Raw genomic sequence first — 27,731 nt, 5'->3', positions numbered from 1 at the left:
CATCATGAACAACTCATCCCATTCACTACACAGAATACTGGAGGAACAGCGAAGCTTTTTCTCAGACTGCTGCAGCACAGCTGTCATAAAGAGAGGCTCAAAAAATCATTCCTTCCTTTCACAATAACTCCTCCATGTGTGAGAGGAGATTAGCCTTACCCATACATCAATCCATAATCGTAAACAGTCTGTGTGTATAGATAGTTTGTTTTATTTAATTTTATTTAATTTTATTGTGTGTTTTTTTGGCTTCTCTTGTATATGTTGTGTATATTGAGTTTTATTTAACTATTACTGCTTTAGAAACTCGGACCTGTTGCAGCAGGTTAGATCGCGTCACACACAAGTGGCAGCAGAATATATACATGACATTATTATAATCAATTGTGTTTTGTTGATGCATCGATGCAGAATCGTCGCTGAACCATCACTTTATTAAATCACAATTTTCACAGGGCTGAATGTAACTATTTATTTCTATCTTTTCTAAAAATGTAATAACTTTGAATATTTCACTCTGTGTCTTCAACTGTTTGGTCTAGATGAGTTTCAGAAAGTATGTGTACATCATTAAAAATAAGCAACATCATTCAACATAATACTATTAATACTATTCATATATACCTGTCACGAGTGGTGGCGGAGGTGAGGACCCAAATGCAGGCAGAATAATGCAGGAGGCAAAAATCGGTGCAGGTTAAATGGTTTATTGTCAAACGCAGGACAGGGAACCACACATGACAGGGTGCAAACCACAGACAAGGATCTGACAAGGGCAAACTGAAAACCATGGGGTATATATGCACAGAGGAAGGATCAAGGAACAGGAATGAGTAATTCACGTCACTGAACTAAACGTGACAAAACCCAGAACTATAAACCAAAACTCAAGACAAAAACTAAAACATGACACAAACGATGATCCTAACAGAAAACTAGACACAAAAACCAGAACTAGAAACCAAGATCAAAAGAGAACATGACAAACCAAAACCATGATCAAAATCTAACACATACCAAAGAACACACCCAAACCCAGGAACCATGATATATACCGGCTTGTGCCCCCTTCACCTGTTCAAAACAACACCTTAGCTCTCACCTGCTAATTGCTGTAATAAGCTCCACCCCCACGACCCTGTATTGGACTGAATTAGAATGAAAGAAGGAGTGAATGACTGTGGTAGTTATCTTTGTTTAAATACCACTTATTAAGTGCTTCCAATTTACATTTGGTGTTAGATTCAATAACCCTAAAGGTCTCTTGAGAAACCTCCACCCATCTGTCTGTCTGTCTGTCCAGTCATCCATCAATACATCCCATCCTCCTCCGCTTAGCCTGCCGACACTCATCAGTTGCCCACACAGGCCAAAAAGGCCCGACAGGACTCCTTCAGCTTGTCGGCATCTCTCACTGCTGGTGTCCACCATTGAGTTTGGGGATTTCCACTGCAACAGGCAGAGTTTTTTAAGTCTGGCTTATTTTTTAATTAGTGCTGGGCAATTTTTATTCAGGATTGATGATGTTACCCACAAAATTCAATGATGATTCAGAATTGGCTTATTGTTAACTTTTATATAAAAAAGAACCTCTACATGAACCGAAGTGCAAAGATCTTACACTAAAACACTAATAAAAAAAATAAAAAATCTGTTTTTTACAGCAGTAATATCTATATACAGAATCAGTTATAATATATACTGTAAATCTCAACTTAAATATTTATATTATAAAATCAAATATTTATGATGAAGGAGGGTGAAAATTTCCGGATTAATTAGTTAAAAGGTAAAATGATGGCAGGATGAATTTCAAAGCTGTGTGAAGCGGCCTTCCTTCAAATCACAGCGGGAACAATATTTGATGGTAAATTTTAGCCATCAGGTCTATTTTCCTGCTGGAACAAAGAGCAGGATTACGGAGAAGAGAAAAATAAAGAGAAAAATAAAGACTGGACTCAAACTTGAGTAAATATTCAGTCAATCTACAATTTAACATTTTCTCTAGCACACACACACACACGTATATATATATATATATATATATATATATATATATATATATATATATATATGTTGTGTGAACATGTTGCTATGACAATTCAATTTCCCTTTAGTGATTAATAAAGAATTCTAATTCTGATATAAACCACGTTGGAATTCCTCTGCTTGACAACTTATAGTGCAAGGAAATATTATTTGATAAGAGATGTCAATCCGTTGACTTGCAATCTCCCTCCCATCTGAGTTCAGTGTCAGTTAATTTAGATTTTTCTCAATGTGGCACCACTTACTGTAATCCTGTCATTTCAAGCAATTTGCCATTCAGAAAAAGAAATTGAGGGGTATACTGAGTTAATCAAATGTGTCGCTGCTGTGTCAGGAAAGGTCTTATTTTTCAACATAATAGAAGCAACAATAGGCAAAATGTTCTTTTTTTCTATCTGTATCTTAGCTATATTATAATCTCGAGTAACACAAGTCAGTCGTAAGTCACTGATAAGGTTTCCAATACAATTTCTTTGTATTGCCAGTTAGAAATAATTAACAGCTTGTGTCTGTTGTCATTGTTTCCACAGGTTGGCCCTTCTCCAACACGGTGTGCAAGATGAGTGGATTCATCCAGGGTGTGTCTGTATCGGCATCCGTCTTTACCCTGGTAGCCATTGCTGTTGAAAGGTTAGTGTATGATCTGGTCAGACACCTGACAGACCACAACATAATTAAAACTAGTGGATGACTAAATTAATCAGCTATTGAATATTCACTTTGCTTGTGGCACTGTTGCACAGTATTTAGGAACAGTACTGCTGCAAATAGCAATAAGAAAACCTTTATTTGTCCCTCAGTGGGGAAATGCTCTGTTGCAACCATACAGGTGCAGTAAGCAAAAATAGCAAGCTTGTTAATATTTAAAAATAGCAATAAGTAAAAAGTACATCTCAGGCACTTATTTGGATTCTAACCAAAGTAATGTACAAATAACAATTTTGACCTCACATCATGCAGAAAACAGTAAACTACAAAAAATGTTCATCCTGAAGGAAAGATACAGTAAAATACTGCTGACAATTCTAAAGATTCAATATAACATCTACCATGATTTCATCTTGTAATTATTATTATTTTTGTATAATACTTATAAATTTTATAATATAATACTCTATATTGCATTTAAAGTATTTTAAAGTTACGTATTGACAGTATTTGTCTATATTTTATTTATTTTTAGATGAAGTATTTTTGTCTATATGCTAATCCCACCAATGCTCTTTGTCACTTGTCTACTACAGGTTTCGTTGTATAGTATATCCTCTACAGCCCAAGCTGACCATCTTTGTTGCCAAGGTAGCCATTGTGACAATCTGGGTGTTAGCGTTGGTGATCATGTGTCCAGCTGCAGTGGCACTTACTGTGGAACAAGTTCCTTTCCATTACATGGTGTACAATGATGATTTCAACAACACATTGCCTTTGTACACCTGCTACGAGAACTTTGCCAAGCCTCAGATGAGGAAGGTCTACACAGCAGTTTTGTTTGCCCATATCTACCTGGCACCCCTTACAGTCATCACACTGATGTACGTAAGCATTGGAGTCAAACTCTGCTCCTCTGTTGTCGCAAACAGAGAACCACAGCAGGAGAATGCTGCAGCCCATGCACGAGTCAGAAGACATGGTCACCCAATGATATCCCACAAAAAGATAAAGGTGATAAAGATGCTTGTTGTGGTGGCTTTGCTTTTCATGCTGTCCTGGTTGCCACTCTGGACTCTGTTTATGATGGCAGATTATGGAGGCTTGGACCGGCACCACCTGGACCTTCTGACCAGCTACATCTTCCCTTTTGCCCACTGGCTAGCTTTCTCCAACTCAAGTGTGAACCCCATCGTCTATGGCTACTACAATAAGAACTTTAAGAAGGGCTTCCAGGCCATGTGCAAGTCAAAGTCCCTCTGTTGCTTCATGCATCTCAGAAGTCGAATAGCAAAGTGGGGGAGGAAAAGAAGATCTGTGCAAGGACCTTGTGAAGGTACTGATATAAGAGATGACACAAACAATCACAACCACTTTGTGTTGGGAATGAGAAACCGTGTTCATAATAACAGCAAGCTGAGTGACACACCAGAGGTGAATAGGGGCTCAAGGGTGGGGTGTGTGGCGGTTCACTCAGGCAGAAGTCTTTCAGATCAAGGCTTAGAAATGGCAGCCATACAAAAGAAAAGCAGCAGCGGAGAAACGTCAGAAAAGGTTAGCTCACTGGCAGTTTCAGTGTATCAGGCCTGGGAGAACTGAGTATTCATATTGCTAACAAGAAAGAAACCAAACAAAGCCATAACACATTGCTTTGTCATTGTCCTCATAAGGAAAAGACAATTATCATTATAAAACATAGAAAAGTAAGACAATAGTAACTGTATGTCTGGGCATGTAGAACTGAACATGACAGCAATGTAGCCTGTAGTATGTAGTATGTAGTATGTAGTATGCAGTACTGTATGTATGTTCTCAGCTCTGTTATTGCAGGGATCACAAACATGATCTCTCCATGTGAGCTGAAAAATAACTGTGCTGAGTCTGTGGCGTAACAGAAAAGAGTGAAACAATTATAAGGACTGGCAGTAGTTACATCTGTCTTTATACTGCCAGAGTGTAAAGAAATTTTTAAACTAAGTTTGCTTTAAAGTTTGCTAAAGATGATAACATGATGTTCACTTAGTGAAACAAGGCAAAATCATAAATTTTTCACGCAGTGAGTCATGTCAGGGAAAAATGGTTTATACCAGCAGAAACAACTTGGATTCTTGTACATTTAATTCACCAACATTATCTAATTCACCAAAATGATTATTCATGACCTTATTCCTTTTATAGTGCCACAGTCATTGAATTCTCCCTATTCTAAGGCCTGCCATGGCTTGAAAAGAAAGCGCCATTATTAAGCTGTCCACACAGCTGCCCTTGAAGTAAAAGAGTATGGATAGTTGTCTTTTAGCTTGTTGAATACCAGGAGAAATTTAGAAAATTTTCAGGCTTTCTTTCCTGGAAGCATTTGATAGTATTGAGTTTTCTTGGTCACATGAGATAAAGCACATGTAGCCGTGAAAGCAACAAAAATAGACTGTTGGTGTGCAAATGTTCACACCTTTGCAAGCTCATGCCAATCAGAGTGAGAGGTGATTGTTTGTGTTCAGCTTGTCGAGGACGGCACCAGTGATCCTTAATAAACGCTGTTACAGAGGTATAATTACGTCTCTGTGGCAACTTAATTTTCATGCATTATAAAAATGGAAATTCTCCAATTAATAGATTACAGAACAAGAGCAGGATGTAAGAAAGATAAAAACTTAGGTGAAGTAATGCAGTATGAATAATGATGAACAGGAAGTTAGAAATCGACTGAGTTGAGGGCGAAAAAACACATTAATGTAATTCTTTCTGCTCACCTGCAGTTACTCATATTGTGTGATTTAAAAAGCCAGTTTAAGGTATACTTTTTAAAATGTCAATGTCCTACTAATGCAAACGTGTGTTCAAAAATATAAATTGAACAACTGAATAATTTCTAGTTGAATATGGAAACTGGAAATATGGTGCTTATGAATAGATTCATGCCACTTTGCCAGGTTTTACTTGGAAGTCCACATTTTGCCAGTTCTGTTAGAATGACTGCGCCTGATTCAGAAATATGACTGCATTCATTCATTAGGCTATTTGTCCATTAACTTTGGCTCCCTTTAAATCAAGCATTGCAGCCTATGTGCTTTCAAATTTTTAGTTTGATGCACAGACTGATATATAAGACCACATACTATAGCAGTTGAAAGGAGGATTTTACTATTAAGCATTACTTTTTGCCAAATATTAGATTCTGTACAACACCGTTTTGAACAAAATCTTTACCATATAGTGATGCAAAAGGTACGGAAGCAGAAAGCAGCCGTTATCGACTATTATTCCTTTTTTTATTGTTATCTTGAAATAACAAGTTCATTTTCTCATTATCTCATGATATCCCAAAAAGAAAAGGACCATTTTCTCATGATAACGGGATCATTTATCTCTGACACCTGATTTCAATGATCACAACAGACACAGACACAACAGCCGGCCACTCTCAGCTTCTGTAAAAAGGTTTAACTGCCTCACACAGATGGAAATATCCACTTAGTTAGAAAGAAAGTTAAGTCAGATGTGTGGAATTGCTTGTGCAATTTCTTTTTGATAGTGACAAAGGGAAACTATTACTAGTAAGGCCTCTCCACCTTTCAAACAAATTCATAGACGTCAATAAATTTCATAATTAGCACAAGCCAGATGACGAGGATTAATCCCTAACTTTAGTAACTGCAGGTTCTTAAACGTGGATCCTGCTGAAAAGTGATAAATTCACTTTCACTTTTTTGACAACTGATAACCTGAATGATGCAGAGCTGTTTGCTATTTGTGTTACTATTACTTGGTTTACGTCAGCTTGCCGCAGCACTGAAGTCAGCTGCTTTATCACAAACGCTGCTGTCCTGTTGCCGTGCCTTGCTGTGCTCGTTATTTATATGGGAATATATACGAAGGTGAAGCATGTTACTTGTCCTGCAAGTTTTAAGCAGACAGATGTGCTGTAATACTGTTTTGGTTGTAAAATCTTTGTGGGATTTTTAAATGACTGTTTTTAGAGAAAATGACGTTGGTCAGCACAACTTGTAAATTATTTCTGTAGCTCTACTGAAAGATTCCTGCAAATGTGAAAAAAAAAACATATTTTTATCCTTTTGGCATTTTGCAGTTATGTAGATAAAATAGAAGAATATCAATCAGCAAAGATTTGTGGTTTATAAATGTGTGTGTTTCCATTTCCAATCCTATATCACTGGAACATCCCTTTAAACAACGCATAGTCACCAAGTTGTGGGGTGTTAAATTGGGATGCAAGAATATGTGATAATTTAGTTGTAGCTCCATGACATAAGTTTTGAAGGCTGCTTACATTATTACAATTGTCTAAAATGTAGGCATAGTTAATGGCACATTTTTCCAATAGAAAATAATAGAGTATCATGAGGATTCAGTCCTCTCTCTGCAGTACTGTGCCAACTGGAGTGCAAGACTTTAGCTTAAGTGCTGAGATATACTTGCTGTTAGCGGCGCGTCCGCATACGTGTAACATCTGTTAGACGTATATGCGTTTGTTTGGCACGTAGGCTGCTTCCATTGACGTGAGGTAACGTGTTGCGTGTGCAAGTTGAAATATTGACTTGAACGCCAGTGCCACTCATCCAAAGAAGAGCATGAACACGACAGATCAAAGGTAAACACAGTGGTGGATAGTCTTGAAGACCATCTCTCAGCCCTTGAGATCAAAGATCACAGCAAGTATATCCCAGCCCAAAGATATATCTTACAACAGGTCCAAAAAGAAAACTGAAGAAGAAAAATAAAAAAGGGAAACAAAAGTATGATTTTTTTTTTTTTTTTTTTTTTTTTTTAAGGCTATATGAATCAGTACAAAATAAAAAAATAATTCAGTGTCCTTGTCATGTCTTATAATTTGGTGAAATACAGCTTCAGATTAGTAGCAACATATTACGGCTACACTTGGCGCTAAAATGCAGAATTACTGTGTGGAAAACAAAATCTACCTCACAATCCAACAGCTTAGCTTTCCACCTTCAGCAAAAACAACTTGAAATAGTCATTTTCTGTATGACTTTACCTGTCGTTTACATTGTTGTGGAGAAGTTTTATTACCTTCTTTCTACAGTGTTCTTTCAGTTCAATGAGGTTTTACAGCAGTTATTTCTTCCCATCGCTGCATTTCAGTCAGTTTGGGGTCTGAGCATTGATTGGACTATTGCTACACTTTGAGTCTTGATTTGTTGCTGTGTTTAGAGTCATTGTCCTGTTACATGAAGCAGTTTGAGCCAAGCTTAAGTACTTTGGTAAACAGAGGAGTTTATGAAGTTCATGTTTAATTTAGTGACTGCATGCTGTTCAGGTTCTGTGGCTGCACATAACAAGCCTAAATCATGGGCATATCATCATATCATAACCTCATAAAGCTGCTATCAGGTGTTTCTGATGATGTTTTGTGCTTGGTTTCCTTCTCACATTGTGCTGGACATTATGGCCAAAAATCTTTACTTTGGTCTCTCATTTAAAGGTCTTTGTTCTAGAAGTTTTGTGTTCAGATTCAGTTATGCAAACACAAGCTGCATTGTCATGTTCTATTCATGGGGATCAGGATATTTCCAAACAAGCCATACTTGGTCTGTTTTTTCTGACTGTACTGTCATGAATTTTAATATTGAACATGCTTATTGAAGCCTGTGGATGCTGAAGTGTAGCTATTTTCTTTGCTGTATCTCAGCGTTACATCATTTGGCTTGACTCCCGATTGTTTGGAGATTGATTTCTAACCTTCTCCACAGTGATAAGCAGCAGAATTTTTACTGAGATAGAGATGCTCACATTTACTGATGATCAGTTAATCTACTGCATTTCATCATATGGAATTAGCAGCTACTTACCAATTTAATTATTCTGGAAGCAGAGAGGTTGAACTCAGACTTTCACACACTTCCTCTGCATTTTGCATTACTTTTGTTAAATGAATAATATCACAGTTAATATGTGATGTGTTGTGGTTCATCTGAGGCTGTATTCCTGTAAAAATAACAAATAATGCTTAAAACCTGCAACTTGAGAGTGTGTAGGCCTTTTGCATTATTGTAGCATTTATTGTAGTTTTGCAAAAGAAAATACAAGTTTACTGTCATTAAACTGATTGAGATAAAAAAAAGAGCCATATCTTTCTGATATTGCCTTTAAAACTTTTTAACCCCTTACAGACGTACCAGTCCTGGTACATGACTACTAATCAGCAACATTGCAGCCATAGCCAAGCCCCTCCATCATGAATGCCCACAATATGCACATCAAATGAAAGCTCAAAGTCTTCTCTTTCCGATGATAAAACATTTTGACACGCAACAAGCACACTGCTAACACTAAAGCCATTTTTACAGAAAAGCAGAAAGTTTAAATGTTGACTTTCCTTACCTTTGAGGGCTCTCTAGAGGTCAAACTTCAATATTTCCCATCAAGATTGGTCTCATTCTGTCCGTACAGGTTAGGCAAGGACAAAAAAAATATTTTGTTCTGTGTGTTCTAAAGTGTATAACTTTTTATCAGTAATACTTACAGTGATTCTGATTGCTGTGGGCGAAACTAGAGAGTGTTACTTTTACAAAGAGCCTAAGCCTGTACTTACAATCCAGAGGGCTCAATAACAGCAGTAATTCTAATTTGGAGAGGTCATATTACAGGTGTTTTTGCCAAAATAACACCGCTTGATAAGGGGTTAAAAACCAAATATGCAAAATATGTGAAATAATACAGAGAAACATTAAAAATCTAAATATGATCTTATCTTTCCAGAAGCAGAAAAGCCACAGCCAAAATCTTTGTAAATTTTAGGCAGAAGAAGTAAACATGTCATAATAACTGTAATTTATGAGGGAACTTTCCAGAGCTTCGTGATTTTTATTTTATGTTCTTATTGCCAAGTAGTTCATGTCGTACATGATGCACGTGTTCCAGGTTGTGCCTTTGTCCACATGTACAGAAGTATCCTGTTACACAGAGCACCATGAAGGCCTATTTAATCACCTAACGTATACGTCTTTGGGCAAGGAAGTTGCCAGTCGATGTTTATAAGCAAACATCTGTCTGCACAATTTAGACTGGCCTAGGACGCACACTCCCTCTGGTGTCATGACAAGAATGTTTATACCACAATGAGCTGTGGTTTTTTTAATTATTGTATTACTGAAAACAAATAAAATTGCTTTACAATCTTTTTTGTAAGCAAGTACAACCCGATGACAACTCAGGAAAACTGAAAGAAAAAAAAAACAAAATAAAACTAAACAAAGCCAAACAAATGAAACCACGTGCTGAGCTCTGTTTTTGTGGCCTGAAATGCAAAACTTTGACCCAGTGTGTGTAATGTAGATGTCTGTTTTCTTTTGTGTTGTGAAACTTGTGTTGTGTTCCTTGATGTTCTCTTTGTAATCGAGTCCAACAGTTCAGCTGACATTGCTTTTCTTTTTATCCTCGAGGTCTGATATATTGTTGTTTTTAATGCTTAAGCCCCTTGTTTTTTTCCTTTTGCCACTTTGATGACAATATGTTTGGAGAACGCACCTAAGGGAAGAACTTTGCTCAGCTACATCCTCAAATAAACCAGCAGAGTTTAAATTGGAAATGTTAATGAATCAGAACATGCACATATAGCTTCCAAAATGTAACATCAGCTCTACAATGTTTTTGTTTAATTAATGTACCAAATATTTCAAGTGGCTGACACATCAGTGGCCTGTTACACAAAACCAAAATAAGAGTGTACGCTGGGATATCTTGGTCCTCCCAGCACAACTTATCCGAGATCTGGTTGCACAAAAGCAGGATAGTGGAAAGCGTGATATGTTATGACATAAGTTACCATGGAGATTTATTCTGTGGAGCTATTAAATAAGGATAAATCAAAGCAATCTAACCATGAGCTCTGTCCAAAACAGTGGCCTTGAATTGCTTTGTCATTGGGGGGTGGGGGGGTTGGGGTCCACATTGTGGAGAAGAGCCACTGTGATGTCCCATGACATGCCTGGCCTGACAATTTAGTGGTGGAGACATTGAAAGCGTGCCTTCAGGAGGTCAAAGGTCATTTCTAAACGTGCCCTTGACCTGGCATAGACGTTATTATATGGCTGCTTCCAGAGGGTCAAACACTGTCAGGAGAAAAGGCTGGCAGGTAGACCCTCTGTTCACCTGCAATAGAACCACCAGAGAATTCACATGTGAATCCAAAATTCTGGTTCGCCGCAAGGCTGTGTTTTATCGCCTCTTCTTTTTATTTTATATACTAATGAGTGTAAAAGCACCTTTGAACACAGCTACTTGGTTAAGTTTTCAGACGACACTGCGCTGTTGTCTCTTCTCAGTGGTTCAGAATTAGAACATGGAACTGTGCTCTCTGATTTTATTTCTTGGTGTGATTTAAATTTCTTGGAGCTAAATGTTACAAAAACAAAGGAGCTAATTTTTGATTTTAGACGTAAAAAAGATGTTGCCACTGAAAGTATTATTCATAATGAGGGTGTCGAAATTGTTTCCTCTTATAAGTATCTTGGGACTTTCTTTGATAACCAACTTAAGTTTGATGTCAACACTGCAGCTGTTCTGAAACGGGCACAACAAAGAATCTACCTCTTAAGGAAACTGAATTCGTTCTCAGTTAATCCCAGCATTTTGTGTAGGTTCTATCAGGCCTTTATAGAGAACCTCCTGTGTTTTTCATTTATCTGCTGGTATAACTGTCTCACTCTCAAAGACAAGAACAGTCTCAATCGCATCGTGAAAACCTGCTCTAAAATCATAGGAGTGCAGCAGAGGGACCTGGCTTCGTTCTGTAATAATCAGATTGTCCAGAAAGCGAATGTCATCTTGTCTTCATCAGGTCATGCCTTAAAAAATGAGTTCTCCTTGTTGCCTTCAGGACGTCGTTATGTTTTACCATATTGTAAAACAAACCGTTATGCAAAGTCTTTTATCCCATCTGCTGTTCGACTTTTAAATTCTCTGTAGTTTTTGTGTTTTTTTTTTTTTTTTTTTTTTTTTTTATATATATTTATTGATCACCAAGCTCTTCTCTTTTTGTGTCTTTTATGTACTGTATGTGGTTTTTATGTCATGTTATGATGCTGCTCAAACTAATTGCCCCTGGTGGGACTAATAAAGTTGTCTAACTAACTAACTAAAATGTCGTCATCATCACAGCCTTATAAATAGTGACATTCTTCTCACAGCCATGATGTAAACAGTGATTATTAATAGAGGTTATAATGGGTTATAATGGGTTCTGATAGATCAGATGTCCGAAAGACTCAGGAGTCATGGACTGAACCAGACCACTTTGCCACAACATTGCTGATTAGCCAGTCAGCTTTGCAGACCATCTGACATGATAAGATGGAGACTATTAAATCAGTCAATGCACATCACAAGCAATGTAGTCTTCATTAATCGACAATATCAAAAAGTCATGTTAAGACCATTAGTGCTGTGAAAAATCAGATGATGATCATGTCTTGCTGACACAAGCTAAACCTCGTCTGAAAAATGTCATCTGTAGCAACATGATAATGTGTTAATAACACTTGTTGTTAATGGTCTTTTCAATGATGTGCAAGTCACGCATGTCATATATTCAGATGCACCCAGTTAGGTTAAAGAAAATCTACATTTTGCTTACAAAATGTACAACATGCACATGTACTTACACAAAGCCTGAAGGTCCCTATTCCATTTTAGCTCAAAATATGTAGCGAAATGAATTATACTCTGAATAAGATGTAATTAACTTTGCATTATCAACATAACTTGCCTCCCCCCCTAAGATCATGATTTGTCTATAAAGGTAGAGCACTGGTGGGTGATGCAGCTGCGTTTGCTTGTGGATGTAACTGAGGAGCTGGTGCTAAGATACAAGAGACACTGAGTGGTTTTATAAGCTGTTACACTTTGACATGTTATAAATTCTCATGCTCTAAATGTGATTCAGTGTTTATCTGTTAATGGACATATAAATTGTTTGTGTATATGTCAGTATTTCACTTTTTCCTGGTTAATGTGCTCATTATCTGTGGTGTTTTGTAGGCCTGTTTACCTTCTTCTTGAGTGATGTTTGCCAAATAAACGTTTCAGTGAAAAACCTTTCTTGTGTGCTGTTTATATGGTGATTCAGTTCAGGTCAATTCCCCTGAATACTTTTTCTTAAAGAGCCTTTTCTTTGCCTTGAGAGACCTCTTTCTGAGCTTCATTAAAGCTCTCTCTGCAAATTCTCACCGTTTTCACACATGCTCATGATGACTTTCTCATTAGTCTGCTGAAAAGTTGTCTTCAAGTGAGAATATGCCTGATTTAGAAGAATCTTTCACTGCAATGATGACAGATGGGCAAGGATAAGGCTGCATAATTAAAGCACACTGATCTTATTAGTTTTATCTTTCAGACATGGAGGTCAAGTTTTAAGGAGTACTTAAGATTTCTTCTTTCAGTCCCACAGAGTTAGGGTTCTCTCATACCATCAATGAAGGTAAAATCAACTAGAGTTACATTTTAAAAATGATAATAGGTGCAATGGAAATGAGAGGAAATAGCTGTTGAGAAGGAATACATCATTTTAAGTTGTTAGCAGTGCAGGTTACACCCCTGGAGCATCACCACCAAGTTTTTAACTTTGTACAAAAGCACATTGCAGTACAAAGGTTTTTAACCTCCTCTCATTTATTTATATTTGGCTTATAGTAACAGAGACATCATTCTGTGTTCTTAATATCTTCTGTTGCATCTGAATAATATCAAAGATAGCACTGTTATAAAAGACAAATAATTGGATTTTTGCACCTACAAGGTCCTTTCAACTTTCTACTAAAAGCTCAGTTTGGTATGGGGTGTGTCCTTAAAAAAATGAAAGGAAAGTGGACAAGTTGAGGCAGAAGAAGTGGCCTTTATGTGCCTTATATACTGTATCTCCTTTAATGTGTGCATGTGTTCCAAATAATTGTTGCACTTATTTCCTGATTTTCTGTGTATAAAGAAATTTGGGAGTTTTACACAGTACTGCTGCAGAGACCAAATAATTTGCCCTTATTTTTTGACAGTTTAAGAGGATCTTTGCCCACTTTTAATAGCATCTAAACATTCAATGTTTTTTTTTATGTGATTAAACTGTAAAAAACAAATTTAGCAATGAGGACAAATTTAAAAGAACAAGGGAAGTGTTATCTTTTCTGTCGACACTACCGTCTAAGAAATATTCAGTAAGGTAATGCTATCAGATGCTTTGGCACATCAGTTTAAGGCTTTGAAAGAATGATTCACTTCCCAATGAGTGAAACTTGTTTTACCGCCAGCAATCCTTTTTATTTCAACAACCAGGTTGTTCATGGTGAAGCTACTGTATAAAGATGCTCATGGAATCATAGTCTGTCCATGGCTGTGTTTTCACAACTTTACATTTACATCTTTAAACAGCCTAATTAATAAATTCCAGCTGGTAAACAAGAATTTGACACAATGATCTCATTCAGTTTTATGTTTCCAGATGGTAACTAAGGATAGTTACCATCTGGATGTAAAATCTTTGTTGGACATTCATCTGAGAAGCATCTCAGTGATTTACACGTTGTTTCTTTTCCTTGTTAAGTCACCAGTCATTCAAAGGCTCATTATGGAGGTCTGCAGTCTGTAAGTGAGCCTGAGTTACAAAAATTTAAATCATCATCAAAGTACATCAATTAATTAGGCTGTAAAGTATGCAAATGAACAGTGAACAGTGACGGTTGAGGCGGAAATCTGGTCATATTTTCCTTGAAATTTGACTATCAAACACTCACCAGAGCTTAGTGTCACTCCTCTTTCTGCTTCGTGGTTTTCTGATGATTCTGATTGTTCTTTTAAACGGGTTAAATAAATCAGAAGATACTATAAAAACATATTATTTGCTTAATCCTTTCTTGCACGTGTTATCCTCAAACAAGGCACCAATTTTTGGCCTGGCAAGTTTCCAAAAATGCATCACTTTGAGTGACGCAATACTTTAAAGAAGAGAGAAAAGAGAGAAGACCGATAACAGTGATTATACTTTTATTTACATATTAGTCATTATAATTTTGCTCTGATCTGTATAATTTAAGATGAATATGATGATGTGCAATGTCAAGTGCAGGCTGGGCGGACTCTGTGGTTGGCATGAAGCTGGACTCCCTGGTGACAGTGGCAGAGAGGAGAACACTAAAAAAAACTACTGGCTATTGTGAATGATGCCAGTCACCCTCTGCACACTGTCATCAGTGCACAGAGAAGCAGTAACAGGCTGCTCCTCCGCAAGAGTAGGACCAACCGGCTCAGAGACTCCTTTGTCCCCCGAGCCATCAAACTGTACAACTCTGCATTAGGCAGGAGGGGGAGAAGGAGGGGGGAGAGGGAGGTGTGCAGTCCGCCTGATACAAAACATGCACAATAACCCATACAAACAGTTGCAAAAACTTATACGTGCAATAGTGAACTGGGAATCTGTACCACCTCTACTGTGTGCAATGCTTGTTTATATGGTTTTATTTAACTTATCTTATTGTTATTTATTGCATTCTATTTGTGCTTTTCTTGCACCTTGTTGCCTCTATTTTGCTTTGTACCTGTATATATTGTGTCTCCTGCTTTACTGTTGGTGTTGTATTGCTGCTGGTACCCAAATTTCCCTGAGGACTCTCCAAAGGGATTAATAAAGTATTTCTATTCTATTCTATTACTATTTTCTATAAGTCATAATCTACTATATGAGCCTTATTTACTCATAGTTTCCACTCATTTTCCTCCGTTTACAGACTGAGTTCAGCTATACTTTCTAGAAAGAAAAAAAAAAACCTGTTTAATGGAGTGCTTATAAGCATTTAGCAGAAACATCACAAATCATGGCAACGCATGTCAGGAGAGGCAGGAAACATGTTTTATATATATATATTTTTTGTTAGCTGGCATCATAATGTGTGCAACAGATGGCTTATCAGGTTTTGTGCCTTTAGTGAAACATTTAAAGGAAGAGACAGTTTGTCACAACAGTCCCAGCCTCTGCTTCAATCATTAGTAAAAGGCTGAAATGTTTACCAGGCATTTTCAGCCCTTTGAAAAGCTCCGACGACTGAATGAAATGGGAAATCTGCCCACTGTTCTTTCTTTAGCACAGCATGGATTTGGGCTAATTCGTTCAATCATACAAAAACAGAAAATGATAAAGAAAGCCCTGCAAGAACTAATCCATCATTTAAATCCTTTTCTTCAGCTGCTTAAAGTCTCATTTATTTAACTTGTAATTTTTGTGAAAAATCTTTTGCAGTCGATTGGACACGAGCAGATCTGGTGGGGCCAGGATCTGAGTGGTGGACTACACCAGTTCCAGACAGCCAGGCGTTCTTTGTGTGAGACAAAACCTAAGCCTCCACTCGGATATTTTAATCACGATGCTTTGTTGTTAGTCCTGGCATTACCCATAAAGCTGAAAGAAGAAAATGACCTGCACATGGATAAATACAGCTGGAAATTTATGCTATGCTGTATAATAACATTATCTAATGGAAAACATGCACAATGCACAATGTGAAGCACAAAACCCTGAGGAACCCCATGGTTTATTTTCATCCTAGTTATCAATTACATGAAAAAACTGAAATCTGTTAGTTAACTAGCACTCAGAGTGCAGACCTCCACTAAGTCATTGTATATATATATATATATATATATTTGCCAGTGATTGTGGGCATTTGAATTTGTGTTAGATGCTTTAATTGCACAATTTTCCTTATCGCCTCATAGTAAAGAATAATTCCTTTCACCCAGGCAGTGATCCAGATCACCCCAAAATCCATTTCTGAGATTTTTCTAAAAAGTTGATCAAAATCCATTCATTACTTTTTAAGTTATGCTGCTAACAAGCTGAATACATCACCTCCACCTCAGTAAGGTAATAAATATGGCTTAAATCAGTATAACTTTTATCCCAATAATATGTACAGGCCTCTGTAACAGAACGTCGTGATTGAAGTTATTAAAAGCAGCACTAAGATCCAACAGAACCAGTACAGTCTGTTATCTGAGGCCATTTTCACCAGTTTTTGTACTAATGTGCTCTGAATTCTCACCAAAACACTTCAAAACAGATTATGTCTGGCCAAAAGGACCCATGGTTGAGACGAGATAATCTTAGGGAAGATCAGGGCAGACGGGGGTACCACACTGCAGCCAGGGCTGTAGTGCAGCACCCCACCAACCACCCCAACCAGGGCGATCGCCACAGCAACGACCCTGCAGACCGAGTAGGGAAAGCCCGTGATGTGAAGGATTCCTCATGAGGAAAACTTTAATATCAACTCATTAATTCGCTGTTCTCTCAAGCTCAGTAGTTTCATAATGACAGTCTCTCATTTTCCTTGTATCTGCTGCTTTGTTTCCATCCAGTTTGACATTTTTCTCAGTTAATTTCATGTTTTATAGTCCTCAAGCTTGCCAATTCAGACAGAATCAGGTGACTTCTGACAGGTGAATTTTGACTTCTTGCTAGTCTAATTGGTTTAATGAGTTGTCTTACGTTCTTTTTCTTTTACTTTTTTATACCATGGTGCAGTAAAGCACTGTGTTACACTGGTCTTTGTAAGTGCTATATAAATAAAATAGACTTGAATCATTGTTTGCACAAACTCACACCACAGGTAAAAACATATCTATTGTAACATATTTATTATGACCATATGATAATACCTCGCCACAGAAACATGTTCACTCAGTATTGTATTGGTAACATTTTCCTCCAAAATGCTTCAAAGTCTTTAGAAAGCAACCAGATAACATTCACTTTTCCTCTGTTTTAATATATATTGCAAATATATATTAAAACAGAGGAGAAAAATAAATCAACAAGTCCAATCATGAAGAAACAAACTGTTATTCCCTTAGCCTCTATGCCCCATGTGTGCTTCTTATCTCAGCCCCTTACTCTCAGATTATCATGGTTTAATTTATTTTCCCTTCATGCTAGCAACTAAGGACCTCTTTGATTTCTCAGTCTTCAGAGTTCATTGGGTTTAATTGGTAAATCTCTTTTTATCCTCATAGCATCCAAAAAAGCTCAAAGTAGTCATTTGACTACATAGTATGCAAAATTGGGCTTTTTATCCCAGCCCTCATTACAGCAGTTAGCTTTGGTTCCACTTAAATTCAAACCATTCTTCTTTTTTAGCAAATTTTTAGGAAGGTTTTCCTTCTTTATTTACAGAAAACACAGGAAAACAGGATAGATTATTCTAAAAACTTTCCATTTTAAAGGATGCTTTTATGATTTACATGTTATAGTTTGTGTTTTGAATAAGTCAATTACTGTAATGACTGATAATGTGCAGAAAGTTGGCGTGAATCCTGGCTTTTTAATAAACAGAAAGACGTGGGTTTGAACAAAAAATAAAATGGAGTGTTTCAATGGAAAAGTGCCCCAACGCTCGTAGCAGCCAATTTCATAGGAGATGCAGCTTCTGCACCACACCAGCTGCATAATTTCTCAACTTCATTTACCATACCCACGTCTTTGTGTCATAAATTACAGACACTAAAAACACATCCACATAGACGTGAATACACACAAAATAAGTCAGTTCATCATTTTCAGGATTGGAAAGTTAACCTCAGATCAGTGAATGTAGCATTTATGGTGAGAAAAACCTAAAAAAAAAAAAATAAAAAAATCATCACAGTAACTCTGCTTGTGTTTTTGGGATTCACTGCTGCCCTCCGTTCTTCATCCGACAGGCCACAGCTGTGATCAGTGCCGCTCCCTTCCCACTTCCATCCTCCGACTTCAGGAAAGTCACCTGACACTGTGGAGCCAAATCCTGCAGCGTTTCTTGCATGACGCTGGAGAAACTTTAGGACAAATGACAAAGCACACAGAATTTAATTGAGTGCTGATTAAAAGTTGAATAAACATTTTGCCTTTTATACACTGCTAAAAAGAAATCAAGGAAACACAATCATTAGCATGAAATTCAAAGTCAGTCCCACTTATGGAATATCGATCTGTCCAAATAAGAAGTAACACTGGCTGTGAAAAAAATTCACCTGCTGTTGTACAAACGGAATAGAAAACAACTGGAAATTAGAGGCAGTTTGCAAGACAACCCCTACAAAGGAATAATCCCGCAGGTGGAGGCCACAGACAATTTCCTTGTCCTCATCCTTTCTGGCAGATTTATGGGCATGTTTGCATGTTGCCAGTGCCCTCACCACTAGAAGTAACATGAGGTGATGTCTGCAACCCATAGAAGTTGCTCAGGCAGTGCAGTTCATCCAGGTTGGGACATCAATGCTCTTGTGGCACAAAGGTTTGCTGTGTCTTCCAGCAAAGTGTGGAGAGCATGGAGGAGAAACCATGAGACAGGCCAGTATACCAGGTGATGTGGAAGGGGCCTTAGGAGGACAACATCCCAGCAGCAGGACCGCTATCTGCAGTCTGGAGAAGCACTGCCAGAGCCCTACAAAATGACCTCCAGCAGGCCACTAATGTGCATGTTTCTGCTCAAACAGTCAGACTCCATGAGGTTGGTATGAGGGCCTGACATCCACAGGTGGGGTCTGTGCTCTGTTATTTTGTTCTCAACACATTCCACCATGTAATGAATAAAGATTTTCACTTGGAATATTTCATTCATCAAGATCTTAAATTTAAGTGTTCCCTTTATTTTCTTGAGTAGTGTATAATAACAAAAATGAACAAATGTCTTAACAGATGGTAATGAATCAATTCTTAATTTCTATTTACTCACAATCCACTTCTTCATTTAACTCTTCCAGACAAGACAGACAAAAAAAAAAAAAACAAAGAACAGATGTAATAATAATTTCCTTCTTACTGAGGGTGTGTTTTATAAAGGGTGCCGTCCACTCCCACTGTGACTGTGAGTTGATTCAGGTTGCGGTTTTGGCGCATCTTGTCAACCACGGCAGCTAAACCAGCACCACAGAGTTGAGCTGCACGGCGCGCGACGACACCGCACACCTCCTTCACCAGAACGCTGTCGTCGCAGGTGGAGCCGGTGAGGCCCAGGTGCTGCAGGATCGAGCGCACCTGCCGCATGGCCAAGCGGTCACTTTAAGGTTAGAAAGAATCACATGTTCTTTTATTAATACAGTCTTAAATCACAACATGGTCATTTTATTTACTTTGTTTTCTTATTAGATTTTTATTTTTATCTAGGTATGCATTTTTCTCTCAATGTCATGCTTTATTAATAGGTGTCAATGCAGCTACAGCCCACTTAGATATATCTATTGGCTAAGACATGAATCGGGGGCAGTCATGATGGAAAATGTCTGAAAGAGGTAGCAGGTGTGTAACTGGTTCGTATAATGATTGCCTAATGAGAGTGATGAAGGGGCTGGAGAGAAACACTGGCCTATTTACACAACTACACAATGATGTACAAAGTTTGTATGTGAAAGAGAAAGAATGAGAGAAGAGGTGCGCTGACGCACACATCTGTATATTGACACAGAATGACAGCACTGAATCACTGACGTCCATTATAAACCAATAAAAACTATTCAAATTGATCATTAAATGCATCCTGTTGCTCTGAATCACTATATATTACTCCATCTGGGGAGGTGTGTGTGTGATTCCAAGTATATACACACAACTGCTGTGGGCCTGCAAGTTAGCGTTGCTATGACGACAGAGACATTCTGAAATTCATTCACTCTGAAACAGAGACAAGCTGCATCCCAATTCAGGGTTTACAAACTTCGAAGTGCAGATTCTTCGGCTATATACGTCATCATGGGGCGTCAAGCACTGTCCCAGTTCGAAGGAGCCTCCGAATCCACCCTACAAACACTGTTTGGCCTCAAACGAAGGCTGCTGGTGATGCATCCTTAACAGCCTCTTTTCTCCCAGAATTCATTGCGCACAAGACGGTGGTGAATAAGCAACCAAGCTCAGAAGAATCCTTTTTTTTTTGTAAACTTTACTTTAGTTGAAACGTGACAAAACCAAGTACATTAAAAACATGTTTGTTAAACGGTGCCATTAAAGTTCTGTAATATTTGCTCAAATTTATTTTAGAGTTTTAAAAGGTTAATGAAGAGTGGACCTGCTGGAAAACAACAGAGCCTCAGACAATATATATATATATATATATATATATATATATATATATATATATATATATATATATATATATATTTACGTTATTACTTGGTCAGTGTTAACGTTCACTAAAATCTCCTATGATATGAAAACAGTAATTTCAGAGGGTTAACTGATTCAGCATCCTACTTTGCAGCTATGGGAAATACTTGTTGGCTAGGTAGGCTTTCCCATTTCACGAACGATAAACAGACTTCGAAGTGTGTAGACTACGCAGGATACTCTGTAGCCTGGTGAAGAAGGCCCAACAACAGCTCTTCTTTCTGAGGAAGTTGAAGCGGACGGGACTCTCTCCACAGCTGCTTGTGAACTTTTACAGAGCCGTCTAAGTGTGACGGTGTGACATGGCAGGGCGAGAAAAGCTTAGCCTGGGTGGTGAGGACAGTTCAGGGAATTGTGGGCCGCCGTCTACCAGATCTGGACTTCATCTACACCACCCGAGTCCAGAACAGGGAAAAACGCACTGCAGCCGACCCCACCCATCCAGGCAATGCACTGTACTGCTTTCACCAGGAAAGAGGTACAGGAACATTAAAACTACCACAAAAAGACTCAGAGACAGCTTCTTCCCCAGAGCTGTGAAAGCAATAGCTCACACACACACACACACACACACACACACACACACACACACACACACACACACACACACACACACACACACACACACACACACACAAAGACCTCCATCCATGCACTAGGATGCACTTTATGCACCCTGTAAATATTACTGTCTGCTGTGAATTCTTTCTCATTTTTCTGTAAATATAGAGGTGTTCTTACATCTTTTATATAATGTATATCTTTATTTTTTACTTATTTATATGTGCCTGTTAAATTTCTGTTTTCTTATTTACGTGTGCTAAGCCAAGGAACTCATCATATTTTCGTTATGCTTGCACAATGACTATAAAGATCTTGAATCTTGAATAATGAATAAGTAAAATACTTAGAGGGAGGTAAATCCTTAACACTTAAAAAATAAAGAAAATGTAAAGCCTAAACTCCTCTATTGACTTAAGAGTATATACAACTAAATGGAAATTAGTTAAAAATGTTAAATAATAATATAACAATGTGCACCAGTGCAGATTAAACTATTTCCCAGTTTTTATTTAAGCAATAAAACAGGACAAGTAAAATTTAAAATTAATAAAAGAATGTACTTGGAGAAAGTGAACCTTTTTTATATTGAGTTGAGATCCATGGATAGTTTAAAGGTCCTATATTATACATTTTTCAACAATTTCATAAGGGTGTCAGAGGTCCAATAACATTGTTTTCAAAGTGTATTACCCCAAATTCAGCCTTGGTTCTTCATTTCAGCCATTCCAAAAGTAGTTTTGTGAGCTCTAATGAGAACGAGCTGTTTCTGTGTCCTTTAAATGTTCATGTGTGGTGCCTGTCCACGCCCCTCTCTGGGAGAGGATCTAGCTTTCGCTGGCACCAGCTCGTTGATTTTAGAGGGCAGGCTCAGCTAGCCGGTGGGGGGTGGAGTGCCAATGACAGTATCCACTACCAGGAATAGTGGTAATTTCCCTTCTTGAGGTCACAAAAAGATCTCAGATTCACCCGTTTGAGCACACATTTGCTAAAAAGTGGAGCAAGCAGGTGAGACAGGTGACAGAACTTTCTCATTTTTGGGCCTCATACGCAGGTTATGATGACACATAAAACTGTTAGAAAACCTTTACAAAGTGAATTTTATCTAATATGGGACCTTTAAGTAATTCTCATTTGCAAACAAGATAAATGTGTGACAGAAACAGCACTGCTTGAGCATTTTGGCTGATAACAGATGGATGATTAAAGGAAACCTAATTTGATTTTGGTCCAGCTGCACTAACTGCTTTCACACATGGTTGATTGTGCCATTAACTTTGACTTTTTTTTCCTGATAAGCTGGTCTGACTAAACCGATCAGTCTATAGGTGGAGACCAACCACTGATACCTTACATGTGTATATTCTTTTCATGATCCAACTAGGTTTTAACCTCTTTGGTAAACTTTTTCAGGTGGAGGATATCATCAACCTTTTGAACATGTACACAGGTGCGTGTTCTATTTAATTCCTGTTATCATACTAATGCTGATCAGTTTTCACAGCAGTGATACCAGAGCGGACGTAGAGTGACTTCAAAATTTCATCTAACAATAATACATCATGTTTCTTTTGCTGTACAGCAGTACTCATTTTCATCTACTAACAAGCCATCTCACTACAGAGAAGTCACTTTTCACACACATTCCACATATACCTGGAGAAGAGGGATTGTTTGTGACCTCATTCTTTTCCTGGATTGTGATGGTTCTCCCATTCTTCATGCTGATAACATTAATAATCACTTGGATGCTCTCAGCCTCTCCCTCCACCACATACACAGCAGCTGATTACAATTCCTATCTGATCAACTTCCACACACACACTTGCAGTCTTCTTCTGGCTGCAGCCGTGAAGCTAGGGGTACGTTAGGCATGTCTAGAAGTCAAGTTTTCTAACACAAAATTGGTTCACGTGTTAAAGTGCACTTCCCCAGCCCTCATCAGAGCAACTACCCACTGGCACTCTGAGCGGTGGCAAGAACCATTGCAAGTGTTGATAACAACATAGACTTAAGGCCAAGTTGCTAAGAGAACTACCTGGGTGCATGCAACACACTTCAGGAAAGTTCCTGAGCCTAACATCGACCTGTTGTGTGTTTTGTTTGGTGGTTCCAGTGCAAGCCAAGAGCTGCTCAAACACCTATGTGTTTGCTGTGATGACAAAGCGTGTCAGCCACTAAGAATCTGGCTGGTGTTAGCATCACCTGGGCTTTTGCATCAACAACAAAATGGATTACCCCTGTCCTCAATGAAGTAACATTTTGCTAAACCTTTGGAGAACAGTTTAAAGAATTGACACAAAGAAACCAACACTGTTCTAGCAAGGGTGGATTAACCCTTGAGCAGTGATGAAGTGTAACCCAAGTTCCCAGTGTTCCCTCATATGGATATGGCAGAGTGGGTGACATGGATCCAAGAGTGTCTTCGCCTGGTCTAAATAAAGAACACTTCATGTTCGTATTGCCTCCAATGAGACTATAAGCCTGGCTGCTGGTGAACAATCAAAGAAGAGGCAGAAGACGACCCGGATCTAAAGGGGAAGGTGTGGCGGACTTTAGATTTTTTATATTTATTTAGTTATTTTGACATTAGGCACTCATCATATCTGCTTAAGAATGTGATTTACCATGATGGCTCTTCAAGAGCTATGTTTACATGGAGCGCTTTTAATTCGATCAAATGTCTAATCAGAAGAAAAATTTGTCATATTAACACCTGAGCTGATCCGATCGGCCTCGTTCGGAATGAATTTTCAATCCAATGATGGTTGTGATTTAAACCTTTTCACGATGGGCTCAGCAGGGAAAAAAAAACATGTATACACTCAATCGTTTCTGTGGTGTATGTTGTCTCTGTACGTGCTTGAACCACGTAGGGGTTACATGACGTAATGAGTTTCAGATAAGACTTCAAAAATGGTGGCAGCAAACAGAATGGGACTGTAGCGGATACTAGGTTTTTGTTTGAAACTGAAAGAGATGAGAATTATTGAGCATTTCAGCAGTCAAAGAGTTCAAAATACAAAAAAAGGAAACCCTTCTTATTCCGAACTAGTACGCACTGCACATGCGTTAATGATCATGTCAGATCTGTCCATCATGTAACTACAACTGATCGGATGACTTTATCTAGCATACATATAAACATGTCGGCTGAATCTCTGATCAGGTTGATATCAATCGGAGATGAAATATTTGTCCATGTAAATGTAGCTACTGTCCGGCTCTGACCCTGGGTGTCATGAGAGTTCACCTCCAAAGATCCATGCTGTTTCACAGCATCCACAAGCCACAATTTTCAAAATGACAACAAGTACAATCAAAGGCTTTCTGCTCAGTACTGCTGTTGTCTCTGATGCTTGAACTGAAGTCTCAGGTATACATGTTTTACCTTTAATTACACAATTACTGCAACATAAAGGGGTGTGTGGAGAAACAGGCAACAACAATAATGTGTTTATACCTTTCAATCTGGGACAGGAACTTGGTCTCAAAGATGCCCCGGGTCTTCAGACGCTCAGACAGTTTGCCTCTGAACAGCAGACCCTTAGCTGTGAAATCCATGAGTACATTCCTCACTATCTCTCCAAGGTACATGCCACTAATCATCTTCTCATACCTTTGAAAGAAAAAAAAAGCTTTTATCAAACTTTTCTCATTTTCGTCATAAATATCTTGTTCCTCCTGCATTTAACATTAAGCAGAAAGAAGCATTCAAAGAAAACAGAGCTGAAAATAAATTAAAATTCTGAGTAAACTAAAGTTAGTTAACAGGTACCAGGTCATGTTGACAACTACTAAACACCAGAGCTACTCACTGGCATGTCGAAGACCAGGATCGCATTTAGTGCAAACATGTTTCCTTGGTGATCCAATCACAAGTGAGGAGCTGTTTACAAAATGCCTTGAATGCCCACTTATAATCAGATCTCACTTACCAGCTCTATGCTAATAAACCCCGTTGGCTACGTCTAACGGCCAGCTGAGCAACAAACAGGAAACTGGCCTTATCACATTCACAGATCAGATACTAACATGTTTCAGATTCGTATGAGTCACATTTATTGGGTAATTACTCAGAAAAGATTAGAACAGGTTTAGTTGTAAAACTGACATTGTATGAGGGAAGGAACATAAAATAAATAAGCTCAGTGCATCTTTGCTAATAAAGACACAAACACTGAAGATTTTTGCTGCACATGTGACTGTAGGAAATATAAGACTCTGCTGCATCATCATCATCATCAACATCAGATGAAGGGTGTTCCCAGAATGCATCTATTAGGCATCCTGGAAGATCTCAGAAAGGGCCCTCAATCCTCACAGAGTGCATTCAGTTTTGCATTTAGCCCCGAGCAACTGTGATTAGATCATTCAGGACACATATTAGTACCAAATGAGAACAGGAATAGAGACAGTTCCATAACAGACAATCCAACTAGTGTAACACCGTGGCTCCTACTGTGTTTCTAGGGCAAGAGAAAGAAAGCAAACGAAAGTGTTTTGTAGGACTTTTGCATGTTTTAGTTTGTCTCCACTACTCATTAAATACCTCTGTTTCCCAGGGAAGTTAGAGCATTCATCAACAGCGTGATCAAACTGGGTGCAAAAGTCGTCCAGTTCACCGTTTTCACCAAATGCTCCCCACTCCACATTAACACACATACGGCCGTCATTGCCTTCCACCATTTCAATATTGTTCATTTCCTCCATGTAGCAGGCATTGGTCCCAGTTCCTGAATTAAAAACAAGAATAATACATACACCTTCACTAGATAAAACCATCATTTCTAAGCAGCAGCATCACAAAGAAATAATCAAAAGTTTGCTCACAGTTAAAAGCGTGGAAGGTGAAGGAGTAGACAGACTTACCTACGATAAGTCCCACCTCACATTTGGGGTCCTCATAGCCGCAGGTCATCATAGTCCCCACTGTGTCATTTACTACTGCCACAAAGTTGAGGTCAAATTCCTGAATATAAGAACAAGAGTCAGTTTTCAGCTACCAAGTTAAAAAACGTGTAAGAAAAAAAAACATTTATGACTTTACATGTAGATATGTTAAACTGGAAATGAAATAAAAAAGGACAAAGCCAAAAATGTGGAGAACTGGAAATAAAATGAAGGAGTCGGATCTTGGGATAATGGTTGAGAGGGTGCTTAATATACAGAAACTCAAGCTCCTCATGTATCCGGCCCAAGCTTGAGTCCCAGTCAGAGGCCATTTGCAGCCAGAGGGTATGTGTCTCAATTCAATACGCAACGCTCCATGACAGGAGGCCCTGATAGCAAAAATAATCCTGCATGTTCATCTCTGATGTGGAAGCAACCAGTTGACTTTTATTTTTAGCCGTAAGCCATATAAATATGTTTCCTACGAAAATGAATAGTGTTTGAGGCTTAATAAATAAACAAACAAATTAATTAATCACCAGTGTTTTGCTCTGTGCTGTGTAAATAATTTTGTTTAGTTTTTTTTTTTTTTTCAGAAATGAAAACAGTGTGTATCTGCCCTGAGATCATATCAAAAGCTCCACTGTGATCAACAGCAACCAGAACACAAATAACCTCAGGCTGTTTCTCTCAGACCCAAATGAGGATTTCAGCCTGGGATCTGTAGCATTTCTGTCTGTATATGACTTTATAGCTACCCCTCTAGATCTAAACCTGTAAAATCCAGATAGAGCCATAGATGTATAAAAACAGAAACATACATATGGGCACACTGACCTGTTTGCGGTGAACAGCCTCTTTAAGTAAGGTAACGACGTCTCTCCCCTCGCAGCCACTGGCTTTGAAACCTTTTGTCCACTTGAGGAGAATCCCCTGGACAAATATCAGATTTATGAAGGACACTAAAAAGACACTAAAAGCTACCTGCATTTTATTATTTGCTTTGACAAAATTATGTGGAAATACAATATACAGCTAAAATTGCCCTATTTCAACATCTAATGTGTGTTGTCTGTTCTAAATAAACATAAATCTGTGTATGATTAATATGATTAATAGGAGAAAACCATGTTTCTTTTAACTCAACAAACATGTGAAACAGCTGAAACCTTTCTTTGGTAATGAGGTAAACCTGCTTTTTTTAATTTAGTAAGTACAATGCACCCATGTGGACAAATGACCTGACAGAGATGAACACACCTTCCTTTACCAAATCATCCTCTTACAGACATGTGGTCAAAACATCTTAGCTAAAGGTTTAAGATATATAAATGAATAAATAAGTTAATGAAGAATCTGATTACTTCAGCAAGGCAGCAACCCCTGCAGAGTTATCATATTTTCTGGAGTGCTGTGGTTCTTTCCA

At 38.1% G+C, this 27,731-nt stretch overlaps 2 protein-coding genes across 2 annotated transcripts in view; one reads left to right on the top strand and one right to left on the bottom strand.

Annotated features, from left to right (window-relative positions):
• The window catches only part of npffr1l2 (neuropeptide FF receptor 1 like 2), a 32,419-nt gene extending 28,123 nt beyond the window's left edge, over positions 1-4,296 (top strand). The window contains exons 2-3 of the mRNA XM_041999731.1: positions 2,580-2,679; positions 3,294-4,296. Of these exons, the coding sequence (XP_041855665.1) occupies positions 2,580-2,679; positions 3,294-4,296 (1,103 nt within the window). The remainder of the gene's footprint in view (positions 1-2,579; positions 2,680-3,293) is intronic.
• Positions 4,297-17,335: 13,039 nt separating this feature from the next.
• Positions 17,336-27,731, bottom strand: part of hk2 (hexokinase 2) — a 41,264-nt gene continuing 30,868 nt past the window's right edge. Inside the window, exons 13-18 of the mRNA XM_041999320.1 lie at positions 27,143-27,238; positions 26,285-26,384; positions 25,965-26,148; positions 24,876-25,031; positions 19,515-19,751; positions 17,336-18,528 (exon numbers count right to left, since the gene is read on the bottom strand). Of these exons, the coding sequence (XP_041855254.1) occupies positions 18,384-18,528; positions 19,515-19,751; positions 24,876-25,031; positions 25,965-26,148; positions 26,285-26,384; positions 27,143-27,238 (918 nt within the window). The 3' untranslated portion in view covers positions 17,336-18,383. The remainder of the gene's footprint in view (positions 18,529-19,514; positions 19,752-24,875; positions 25,032-25,964; positions 26,149-26,284; positions 26,385-27,142; positions 27,239-27,731) is intronic.

This window comes from Melanotaenia boesemani, chromosome 11 (genome assembly GCF_017639745.1).
Source record: "Melanotaenia boesemani isolate fMelBoe1 chromosome 11, fMelBoe1.pri, whole genome shotgun sequence".
Taxonomy (NCBI): Eukaryota; Metazoa; Chordata; class Actinopteri; order Atheriniformes; family Melanotaeniidae; genus Melanotaenia; species Melanotaenia boesemani.
The sequence above is the reverse complement of the archived record's forward strand: the minus strand, read 5'-3'. Positions and strand labels throughout refer to the sequence as shown.